Source organism: Pocillopora verrucosa, chromosome 6, assembly GCF_036669915.1.
Source record: "Pocillopora verrucosa isolate sample1 chromosome 6, ASM3666991v2, whole genome shotgun sequence".
NCBI lineage: Eukaryota > Metazoa > Cnidaria > Anthozoa > Scleractinia > Pocilloporidae > Pocillopora > Pocillopora verrucosa.
Window position 1 is genome coordinate 1,356,886 of NC_089317.1, and position 10,981 is coordinate 1,367,866.

A 10,981-nucleotide genomic window follows, 5' to 3' on the forward strand; every position below is an offset into this window, starting at 1 on the left:
CAAAGAATGCTAATCAATTCCACCCTTTCATGATGGGGAGGAGCTACACGTAAGGAGAAAGTAGATTCTTATCTCTCGTACTTCAAGAGGAATTCAAGTCGTTTTCGAGGTATTTCGAGTCTTTCCGAGGAAACGTACGTGCGCATTTTATATAAACCTTTTGATTGATGGTCGTATTATTCTTCGGCATTTTCGAGGAATTTACGAGATCAAACTGCAGAATCTTATGTAGTCACACAGAGGAACTTGTTTAAGAAAAAACTCAGTCAATTCATGGAATTTATTTCGTAGCCATTCTTTTAACAAATTACTTGGGCTAAACATCTTAACAGGAGCATTCTCTTCACTTGATCGGCCTCAAGAAAGCTTCCTAGGTCTAGAGAAAAAAATTGGAGTCTATTTTAGACTTAAACAGATGTGGAGGTGCTAATGTAATAGAAGATTGTGCAACTGATAGTGTTACTAACACTAAATTCTGTTTATGGTGTAATTCAAAGTAATTTTTTGCTCTAACAAGTAGGGTGAGAATAATAATTAATATAAAAAAAATAAATTTGGTACCTATCTAATGAATCGAATGAATAAATGTCTAAGGAATTTGTGGGTTTTACGACAGTATCAAAATTATAGAAAGAAAATTGATAAATGATAACTAGGCTTACCGAGGAATTCGGCAAATACGTTCTAGTGACAGCGAGTTGGAAGCCATAGTTTTCAATCGTGTATCTTCTATGAAACGTCTCCTTTAAAAGACGAGAAGCAATGTTTTCCAAGACTTGGTTATCAACAAATGCAACGAAAAAAAAGCACATAGAACATTACCTCGCTTTCCTCGTTTGATTCCTACAGTGTTTCCAGCGGTAGTTATGATTGAAAGATGTCGTCCATTGTGCTCTCTTAAGTCGCTAACCAAGAATCCAGCTTGGGGCCGTAAATGCTGCAAGTAGTTTTTTCAGCTTAGTACTCGGAGAAACTGTCAAATATTTGGTTGAAATTCGACAAACATAAGTCAATGTACTTACTTCGGTTTGTTGATTCATACAATAGTATCGCTTCTGGAGAAGAAGAGGAAAAACTCTTTACAATCACAAACTCGACGAAATCATTGGAAGGCTCATCCGGCTCAGCCATGTTGCATTTGATTGAGAACAGTGATAATGAACGGAGTCGTTTACACTTTAGCAAAAGAGCGCTGTCCGCGTGCTTCAGACGTCTTAGTGACATGCGCTCCTTGTGGGATTGGGGTTAGCATGCTAATTTAGTTGGTGCGTCATGCATAAACATAGGCAGTCAAAATGAGCTCATGTCGCCGGCCAAAAGGGTTCCATGCAATCCACAATTCACTTTTTATGGAATACATTTTGAAGCTTTGGTTCTGTGGCCGAAATCTTATGATTTTGACTCTGATAGTTTCCTTCTCGTTCTTAAGTTGAAATATTTGCTTTGAGAGGTGGTAGCCTTACGTTTGTTGTGACTAGTTCGTGTTGCATTACAGTGCGCTTTTAATGAGGGAAATCAATAGGTATAGAAAAACGGGAAGTAGGCTTGAGTCAATCGCAATTCACTAGGACTTAGTTAACGGTTCCATTTATGGTTTTATATCTGCATTATATTTTCTGACAGAATAACCACAGTTTGCAATCTGCTATTTGATATTACACTTTTAGGCCGCCAAAGGAGCACAAAAGGCTTTTCCCTGTGTGCTTCGAAATTCTTGTGATAAGAGGACGATGATGTAGTGGAATTCCGCCATAGACTGTGATATTCACAATGTATCCGTTCGTCAAACTACGTAGTTTGTTGTTGTCTCGCTCCACGCACGTTTCTCGCGTTGCGTGCGCGCGAGTCAGCTAATGCGCCACAGTTTGTTTACCAAGTCTGCGCGCAGTGTCATCTTTGCTCCTACGTTTGTCGTCATGCTCGAAGAACTTTAACTTATCACTTTACCACTGAGTATTGTACAACACATTGAAATTTAAAGGATGAAAGAAGCCGCATCATTGATCGTCGTGGTCGAAATGTTTACTTTGCATTGGTTCTCAGATTTGCTGACCTTCCCAACTATGAATATTAATTTAGTCGAAGATGATGAAAGGGGGAGGGACTTCAAGTAGTCAGAGGACAGATATTGATTATTTCACTAAGAGTGGTCGGGCTATTCTAGATATTGCGTCATTTTTCTCTCAAATGTGTCTTTTTTGATCGACTTTTGGCTTTATCTTAGAAAACAACTTACAAGGATTTGCGTTTGCTGTTGTGTTTTCGTACTAGATAGCTGTGAGACAGTAATTTCTGCACACGAAACTCAATGAAAACGCGTAAGCACATGGGATTAAGTAATCATGTTTATTCGACTAACAAAATCATTGTAGTGCGATTTTCTACGTTCAAGAATCGTATCCTCTTCATTCCTAATTCTGCAAAGAAAGACAGCGATCTGATTAAATGAGAAAAGAAGTGCGAAAGACGTAAATTCGGTCAAGAATCTTAAGCGCTCCTTTCATGGAGCAAACAGACGCGACAGTAAGTCACGAGCGAGTGAATGCTTCCATTTTGCTCGTGAGGCCCAGTGGAAGTAAAATTCAACAACAGCGCTGAGAACTGATCGGTGATCACGAGGCATGAGCACATAGCTGTAGTTTTTGGATTCCTCCATGTGTTTCATCGTGGATTGAACTTATAGTTGGGTAGTGCTGTGCTTCGTTTACAGGAATTGAACAGCAACGTAATCATGGCGACTAGAATCTCATACTCAAAACATGTTCTAAAAGTTGTGCAAATAACAAGAATCTTCTTAGCTTGATATCGTTATTCCTTCGTCATTTAGTTTCTGTTACATCGCTTTAATCTATTAGCGCGGGGCCTCCGCACATAGATCCGTCCTTCGTAGATGGTTGACGAAGGTTATTCTTCGTTGATCGATAGTTTAAAGTGTCATACAGTAGAGCTATATTTTGTACTTCTTACCTCGCTCAAACGTTCACCGTCATTTCTCGAGTGAACTGGTATCCTGGTGTTTTCATCTTGTAATCTTAAAAGGGGAGATATCGTGTACTTGTGTTTTAATATTTTTTTTCATGTAACAAACCTCAGTGACAAAGTTATCAGCAAAATACCAAATGTGCCGTGGCGCTCGATATCCAACACGTGTCCCGAAGAAGTCACGATTCGTAGTTTTCTATAGCGGCGTAGATCACCGCGCCAGTCGTATTCCCGCTTCAGTTCGTTGCAAACCAAACAAGCCCCTTGAACTTCAAATTCTGATGCGAAAAAAGGGGAAAATTGTCAGGAAACTGAGTTTTATCAACTGACACGTCAGACTTGGAAAGGCTGCGAACATACCTCCATTTGGTGGCTTGCGGAAGATCGTGGCTACGTATCCACCCGACACAGTTTTGACCTCGACAATCTCGCACGTATTGGAAACATAATCTTCAGTTTGAAACCCGCTCATGACTAAAGAAAAAAGTGTGTATCTAGAAAGGGATGTTAGTTAGTTTGTTGACGAGTTAAGTTGTGACGAAAACGATATGAGTAAGCCCTTCCTGGTGCAGAATTTGTTCATGACATCACGGTTCCCATAATGCCAATGAACACAGCGTCACTAGGATACAGCGGTTACTGTGGGAATTTATATATGAGGATACGCACAAATTTTAATTGAAACGTAGCAAGCAATGTCATGCTTTTAAATTGCACCCAACTAACACCAAATAAATGTTTCTTGAAATTTTCTTTTCTCCCATGTAACCATGTTTTTCCTTGTATCTCTCAATGAGTGGAAAAAACCCACAGGGCAACATTTACTGACCAAGGAATATGAATTATCGAACTTTGAGTAGAACAGTAAGATGGATAAGATTTTATTTAGGTTGTTCGTCAATAAATGGACGCAAATAGGCGCATTTCTTTCATTAGAAAAGATGGTATTCACAATAAGCAACAGCTTTCTCTCTCGCGCGCTATGTTTATGTATCAGTAGTAGCTAATCTTATGAAATGATGCAGGCAAAGTTTTACTGACATCAAAGTATGAACTTTATTTCCTCTCTTTACACTTGAAAGGGTTATTTCAGTCATTTATAAACTTGCTGTATCAGTGCTGCTGGATATTCTGAAACCAAAATAGAAAAAGAGAACGTTTTTATTGTCGCTTTAAACAAACCGGGGGATTTTACGAACACAATTATACAAGTTTTCGTCACGGCAGTTCATCTCAGTACCACTTAAACTCCAGTTAATTATTATTTAAGAAATAAAGATTCGTTTATTGCATAAGGATAGATTGGATTACAGCACCATGCGTTCTAAGAGATTATGTTCGAGTATTGGTGGACACTAGAGTCGATCGATTTGGTCCACTTACCACAGCTAATAAGAAACTGTTTCCACTCTCATCCAGTTATCCCCGTCAGTGCTATAGTCTATTAAGAGGAATTGGTGTGATTTGTGTCAACAAAAAAAAAGAGCAATAAGCCAATAGAACGATAGAAAGTGACAATTTCAGCAACTGGCGTTTACAGCTGTCTTAATGTACCATCGACTGTTTGAAAGTTTAACATGGTAAGGAAATGCGAAAACCCTCACAGATCCATTCACTGAAATATATCGTATATTGACAGCAAAAACAACAAAATAATTTTACTTCACCATAGACTTATAATAGTAAAGAGTGTTTAATGTGAAACCAAGAAAAGGGGAGTAATGATAGAAATTTAACTCCAAGACATAACTTAAGAGTTAAAAATGTCGGACTGCCAGTTTAAAGGAAAGATGTTTTATGCTTCTGGCTCGTGGACCAGAAACAAACTAACATAGACAAACACAAACAGTGATAAGTAAAGTTAATTCAACTTCATGTACCAGTTCACACACAGAAAAAGAAATTAACAAATCAAGTTAACTGCCAATAGAAAAATGTTCTTGCAATGCAAAACTGTATTCTTTTCTTGGAAGAAATATCTACAGATATCTCACAATTTGTGTTTTACTTTCTAGTGTTACCAACTTTGGTCAAACAATCATTGAATACATTGAGAACAAGTTTAAGTTCAATAATTCCGGAATTAATTTCTACAATCTCACTAAGTCTCTGGCAAGTATGTGGCTCAAAAAGTTGTACTTTCACAATACTCATCCATATCTTTTGCCATCTCTAATGTTGTCGAATAAATTCTTATAGTTGTATTGTCTTTTGCCCATGTTTAGATGGTTTAGTTTGTTTATGTATTGCGAAAAGTTCGTTTGGGAATAGGTGCTCTTTGTCTTTAGGCATTTTTCTTGTAATTATAAATTTGAACTCGAATAGGTCAGTTTTCGTGTAGGTCAGAGCATTAGTTATCTATACCTTTGCTTTAAGCTTTATTTCCCTTCGAGATGGTTGCTTAACTGGTGTAGGTTTGTCTATTGAACTCGAAAGTTTTGAGTAGAGTGATGTAAACAAAGTGCATGTACTGGCACTAGACACAAATACAGTTTCCAAGTCAATTAACGGAATGCCATTGATCAAGGGCCGCTGATTAGTTCTCGAGTAATCTCTCCTAAATATTTTTACAGTGCAAGGAATTGTTTTAAATTCATTAAAAATTAGGAGGGGAATCAGTGAGATCCTGTACCATGTTACCACTGATCGTGAAGTACCCAACTGAATTGAAAATATAATCAATTAATGCTGCTTTGAGTGATCTTTGATTGTTTTTGGTTGCAATATGTAAGGCTAGAGAATGTATGAGGCCAAAGCATTGATGAAACAATCAATTGCTTCCTGGGATTCTACATTTGTAAAGATCTGTGGAAAAGTCTCCTCTGATTAGGCTAATTTTGTTTTACCTGATTGATCCTCTCAGTTATAGAGCTCAGATATTTAAGAAATCTGTCCAGATTACCGAGTGGGTGCCACTAAAGAATTCCACATAATAAATTTGAGTAACGATCTCTATGTACTTAAATCCACAAGGCTTCAAAATCATTGGCAGTGTTTTTTAAATTCAGGTCTTTATGGTAATACTCAAACTATTGTTTTTATAAACAATGACATTTAGCATTGGAGAAGCTTTGCTGTAGGAGAAACTGATTTCCGCATGTGATGAGTTATTAAAAAATGACCACAGCTCGAAATGAGCTACCTATGTTTTCTTTTTGCGTTGCACCTTCCTTGAGGCGTTCAAGTAAACATTTTGCGGTATTTCACTAATGTTAGCTCTGACACCGGTGAACGAGGTTAACTCTAGGTCTCCTCGAGATCTATCGCTGCCAAATATATCAATCTCAAGAAATCTGGCGTTGGTCAGAAGGATAAATAAATGTCATGCAATTGAGAGACAAAAACGGAATTGATTCAAATTCATCTACACATACCTTCTCGCCCACGTCGGGTCACGACATAACTACATCCTGAGTAGTTGGATGTTACTGTTACTCTTGTGTCTCCCTGCCAAGTTCTTGTCGGCTCAGTGAACCATCCATACTTTGCGCCAAAAGCTAAGAGGGTCCAAAATCGCGTCAGAGTGAGGTTAAACTCTTTAAATGATATAGGAATCGTTTCATGAGCCATGTCGTAAACCAAATAACAACTCACCTCCTCTATCTAGATCGTAAGTCAAAACAACATCGACATAGTCGTTGGGATGAAATCTTCTTTTTCGAAGAGACACTTCTTCTCTAAACCGCGGCTCGGGTGGATACCAAGACATTTCCTTCAGGTTGTCCTCTGTATAAATTGCGATGTTTCCTAGAAAGCGTCCTCTACGCGCAATGCAAGTCAAACCGAAAATGGCCGCTGTTTCGCACTCTCAACTTCTTTTTTTTTTTTTCGTACTCTCAACTCCTCTGATTGGTTAGTGTATTGCCTCGCTTTCATGTTCGCGAGCACGCTTCCTGCTTCGCGTCACTTTTATCCCTCGCGCGAGAATCTTGGCAGAGTGTCTGTTTACGCTCTCAAAGTTGAATCTTGGCAGAGCGTCTACTTACGCTCTTAAGAAAGTGAATTGTATTTGTGTTTTAAAACTGGGTTTGGGTTTTTGTAACGGCCGTTACGCAGTCAGCAATTCGCGACTTACTGGGCTCAGTGGGCACTTTTGCTGGAATGAAGTAAAAATTATTGTTTATTGCGATGAAATGGGGGGCGCACGTGTCTTCAAGCCTTCCTGAAAGACAGGAAAAAATAAATCCCTCCCGCTTCCTTACGCGCACACGCGTTCAGCTGCGCGTTTCCTCTCGTGCGCAAGTATTGTTTTTTCGCATGCCCTTTCTCTCATGCTAGGATTCGATATCTCTTTTTTACCGACACACTGTAACTTTGCTAATTTCTTAATTTTTATTCCTCACTAAATTTTAAGAAATTCTACTTAAGGTGAAGGCAGTTTAACCAGTTAAGGCTTGCAGTTTTAGTGCTATCATTTTCAAAATCAATATTTCGCGTGACCTCATCATTTCAATCATCGTAAGCCCGCTAGTCACGCGTAGCGGTTTCATTAACATTCAGAGGGCGGAGCGAAGGCAAGGAGAGAATTGACTCTGAACAGTGCGGCGAGAATGTTCTATTTTCGCCTCAGTGAGGTAATTTAATTATTATTTTTTTAATTTGTGGTTAATCGCTGTTATGTGGGATTTGTCGTTTTTAAAGCTTACAGAGTTGATTTCATGCTCTTGCGACAATAGTTTTTACCAATAGACATACAAGGATGAACGTTTCGTGTTGTTTACTGTAGTCAACATGATTTTTATTCACATAACAACTCAGTGAAATGTTTTAATGAAGTTAAATGAATGGACTGTCTGGCGAGCTCTTGTCAATTGCGGTCCCCTTTGAGCGATCCTATGAAGAAGAAAATACATCTCTCATTATTTGCTTAGAGCAGAAATGACTAGTTATACTGAGAAGAGCAGACGTGCTGACACGTTAAATCTAACGCTTGTACCGCGGTTGTTCGATATCCTATGCGCGTCTGTCTGTGTCTTCTTTTGGCCAAGTAAAGAAAATTACACTCATAGGTCTCAAAAGGTTAAATAAGATTTGACGCACAACGAGAGTAATGCCTTCGAATTTTAACCAGTGATACGAAAGCGAACGAAAGAACTTACCAAGAAGAAGATCAAGCAGAAGGAGTATTTTCTCGATTTCATAAGTTCACACGGTCCAATCTTTCTCCCCAAATGTTATCTTGTGAAGTGGTGAACTGAAATTCTACGGGAACAAATTATGAAGTCCTCAGAACAAAAATCCGCTCTTAAACGGCTTACAAAGAAGGACTCACTTACCGCCCCCAGAATCACGAGTGAAGCCAAATGTGTATCCGCGCGCCGCAACAACTGTTATTGTGTGTCGTCCGTAGCGCTGTGTCGAGTCGAAAATGATTCCTCCCTGGACTTCAAACTCTAATACGTGAAAAAAACAAAATTATTAATTTTAAAATACAATTTTCTCAAAGTAAAGGCGTCAAAATGTTGTAAGGAATGCCATTTCAACCGTTACTTACCTCCTCTTCCCGAGTTAACCTTGTAGAATATTGTTACATCATGAGGTCGAATTCTTTGTCCTCTTTCTTTCCTTCCAACATTTATTATGTCACAAAATCTTGACGATGGCTCCGGTCCCTGAAACCCTGCCATCTTTTATCTCAAAGTTGATGAGCAACGTTTTTCCACCGAGTATAATTTTGAGTTTGTGAGACCTTATTCACAGGCGCATTTGCCAGGCCTCATGCGCAGAAGCGAAAATACATTTTCTTGGTGCGCATTTCCTTGAAATAAATATACCTAATTCTAGGTTGTTTATTTCAGACTTTCGTTATTTTATTTATCGCCTGAGAGTCTCTCCTGTGGCATATTGATTTCAACCTTAGAGCTTAAACTGAGGGAGTAGAGTTAGTAGTATCTGTACCAGCCGAGGTATCTACTGTCGAAACTAAAGAAATTTATCTACAATCTTATAAATCGATTTGGAGTCTGTTGATTAACTCAACTCAATATGTTGGCATTATCTCTTCATATTTCAGTGAAGAAATTGTTGCGGAAACTCCGAGGAAGCAAAGGCTTATGTTCCTTCATAAAGATTCTAGGATATGGAGAATTTTAGCCGTTAAATTAAGAATATTTGCAAGTGAAGCACGACCAGTGTAATTATGCAAACACTTTAATAAACTAATGTAGCTCAGTGTACAATAATTTCGGCTTTGTGCGAAGAGGAGCCCTACTATCATGAATGATTCAAATAGATAACATCAAAACGAACTGAAATGTGTGCAGGAAGATCAGCTTTGAGGCTTCTGTTTGATATAACTCCTCCCTGAATGTAGCCAAATCCTCCAACCTTTTGTCTCGTATGCGCTATAGACTCCTGTTCGGGTAGGAAAGAAAAGATGAATACAATTTTACTACTCTGACTTAAATACGAGATGGCCAAATTTGATTCTACTCGGAGAACTTCAAGTACGATGACGATGATGACTTTATTTTATCTCACAGTAGAATATATTTCAAAGCATAAATTTAATGGCGACGACGTGAAATGGCAAGATGGCGTCGCTTCGATACGTACCTTTTTCTCGTGTGATGATGTACATGGATCCTCCATTTGATTCAACTGTCAAAGTGATAGTTCCCAAATTATTATCTTTCTCAACCAATATTTTGCCGTATTTGACATTAAAACCTGAAATGATCCAATTTACAGCTAAGAAATTTTGACCTGTTCATCAAAGTGAAACTCATATCTGACGACAACTTACTCCTTGTCCTGGAATCGTAAGTTAATATTACATCTGGAGAAAATATATTCCAAAAACGTATTCCTATGTTCACTGTTTCAATGAAGTCGTTGAATGGTTCATTCCCCTGATATCCGCTCATGTTTGAATTTTTTCAGCTTTTCTTGTGTGTCGAAGGGTGCTAAGCAATGCACGCACTTTTCGATCGCTAGATCTCTTGTTCAATTTTTGCATCCTTTCACGCGCACGCCTCGCGCGGTGCGCCTTTTTTTCTTAATTACTTGCGCGCAACTCGTGGCTGCACGTTAGCGTGTATATTGACGTCGGATTTGTAAATTTTTTCGTCTCCGATAGAAGTGTAAATTAGGTTTCTTTTTTATCTGGTCAACTTCATTCAATTGCGATGCGACTCAAGTTTAAATATTCACACTGATCTTATTCGTTGAATCATCGTGTGCTGGTGTTTGTTCGCTGTGTTACATTCGAGTGTCATTAGTGTGTTTCTTGCTTCCAGATACTTTTGCGGCATGATTGTGGTTGTCTTGTGATTTAACTCTTCAGTGTTCATTTTATTATTGACGGATCGCTCAAAAGCAGAATTCAGGAGGCTTCTAGAAAAAGTTCTCCTTGCGCTGTAGTTGATTTTGTTTTGTTTTGTTTTTTACCCCAAGATCGACGTCAAATAAAACGATTTTTTCAGTGCGTGACCACGATCGTGGCACCTTGACGCGAGCAGTGTTGTTTGTATTGTTATCGACAACGGCAAATTGGGCAATCAGACTGGGATATTACGGCCAATAGAAGAAAAATTAGCATTTTACGTTGTCAAGCTGTCAATTTCACGTCCTGTCTATATCAATCAACTCTTTAAAAACAATACTCCTCACAATTTAAATGGTCTGATGTATTTGAATGCGTCGAAAGCTCTCGTACCTCTCCTTTGTCTGTTGCGCAAGTGGAAATGTTGAATTTCTTATCAAAGATTTGAAAATATTCTGTTTGATGGCTTCAGTATGAGTGGAGGATGTCAAAGATAATCGTAAGGTGTGTTGATGCAGGTTTTTTTTTAAATTCTGTGTCTTTTACTCGAGATAGACTTTCTGTGTTCCTTATAAAACGCATTATATCTGTGACACACCTCTGCTATGTTTCTAAATATCGACAAGTAACAAATTGGAGCTGGATCAAGGCAGTAATCCTGCGCGTCGATGAAATTCGAAGAAACCGTTTAATTTACATCGCAGTTTTCTTTTCTTTTCGCTGAAGCTTGTCTTC

General features: G+C 38.5%; 2 protein-coding genes and 1 long non-coding RNA gene across 4 annotated transcripts; all 3 read right to left on the minus strand.

Annotated features, from left to right (window-relative positions):
* Window positions 1-262: 262 nt before the first annotated feature.
* On the minus strand, window positions 263-1,013 carry LOC131769622 (uncharacterized). Its single transcript, XR_010717852.1, has 2 exons — window positions 663-1,013; window positions 263-376 (listed from the first exon to the last, which is right to left on the minus strand). It is a non-coding gene; the product is annotated as an uncharacterized lncRNA (long non-coding RNA).
* A 1,314-nt stretch (window positions 1,014-2,327) lies between these two features.
* Window positions 2,328-6,779, minus strand: LOC131769679 (uncharacterized). Its single transcript, XM_066168123.1, has 7 exons — window positions 6,577-6,779; window positions 6,357-6,479; window positions 4,366-4,423; window positions 3,343-4,113; window positions 3,117-3,260; window positions 2,968-3,031; window positions 2,328-2,417 (listed from the first exon to the last, which is right to left on the minus strand). The coding sequence occupies exons 4-6, from the start codon at window positions 3,452-3,454 to the stop codon at window positions 2,973-2,975; spliced, it is 315 nt and encodes a 104-aa protein (XP_066024220.1). The 5' UTR covers window positions 3,455-4,113; window positions 4,366-4,423; window positions 6,357-6,479; window positions 6,577-6,779; the 3' UTR covers window positions 2,328-2,417; window positions 2,968-2,972.
* An 825-nt stretch (window positions 6,780-7,604) lies between these two features.
* On the minus strand, window positions 7,605-9,988 carry LOC131769701 (uncharacterized). Of its 2 annotated transcripts, none has more exons than XM_066168125.1 (6): window positions 9,728-9,988; window positions 9,538-9,582; window positions 8,477-9,336; window positions 8,259-8,375; window positions 8,082-8,184; window positions 7,605-7,815 (listed from the first exon to the last, which is right to left on the minus strand). In XM_066168125.1, exons 3-5 carry the CDS (start codon window positions 8,607-8,609, stop codon window positions 8,120-8,122), a joined length of 315 nt encoding a protein of 104 aa, XP_066024222.1. In that variant the 5' UTR covers window positions 8,610-9,336; window positions 9,538-9,582; window positions 9,728-9,988; the 3' UTR covers window positions 7,605-7,815; window positions 8,082-8,119. The 2 variants fall into 2 exon arrangements, with proteins under 2 accessions (XP_066024222.1, XP_066024221.1); XM_066168124.1 differs by having other exon boundaries at window positions 9,538-9,651.
* Window positions 9,989-10,981: the final 993 nt, after the last annotated feature.

Coding starts and splice junctions, on each gene's coding strand:
- LOC131769679 (XM_066168123.1), bottom strand. CDS start 3,454: ATGAGCGGGTTTCAAACTGAAGATTATGTTTCCAATACGTGCGAGATT. Junction 3,261..3,342: donor CCGCAAGCCACCAAATGGAG/GTATGTTCGCAG, acceptor TTTTCGCATCAG/AATTTGAAGTTCAAGGGGCT. Junction 3,032..3,116: donor CGAGCGCCACGGCACATTTG/GTATTTTGCTGA, acceptor TCCCCTTTTAAG/ATTACAAGATGAAAACACCA.
- LOC131769701 (XM_066168125.1), bottom strand. CDS start 8,609: ATGGCAGGGTTTCAGGGACCGGAGCCATCGTCAAGATTTTGTGACATA. Junction 8,376..8,476: donor GGTTAACTCGGGAAGAGGAG/GTAAGTAACGGT, acceptor TTCACGTATTAG/AGTTTGAAGTCCAGGGAGGA. Junction 8,185..8,258: donor CACTCGTGATTCTGGGGGCG/GTAAGTGAGTCC, acceptor TTGTTCCCGTAG/AATTTCAGTTCACCACTTCA.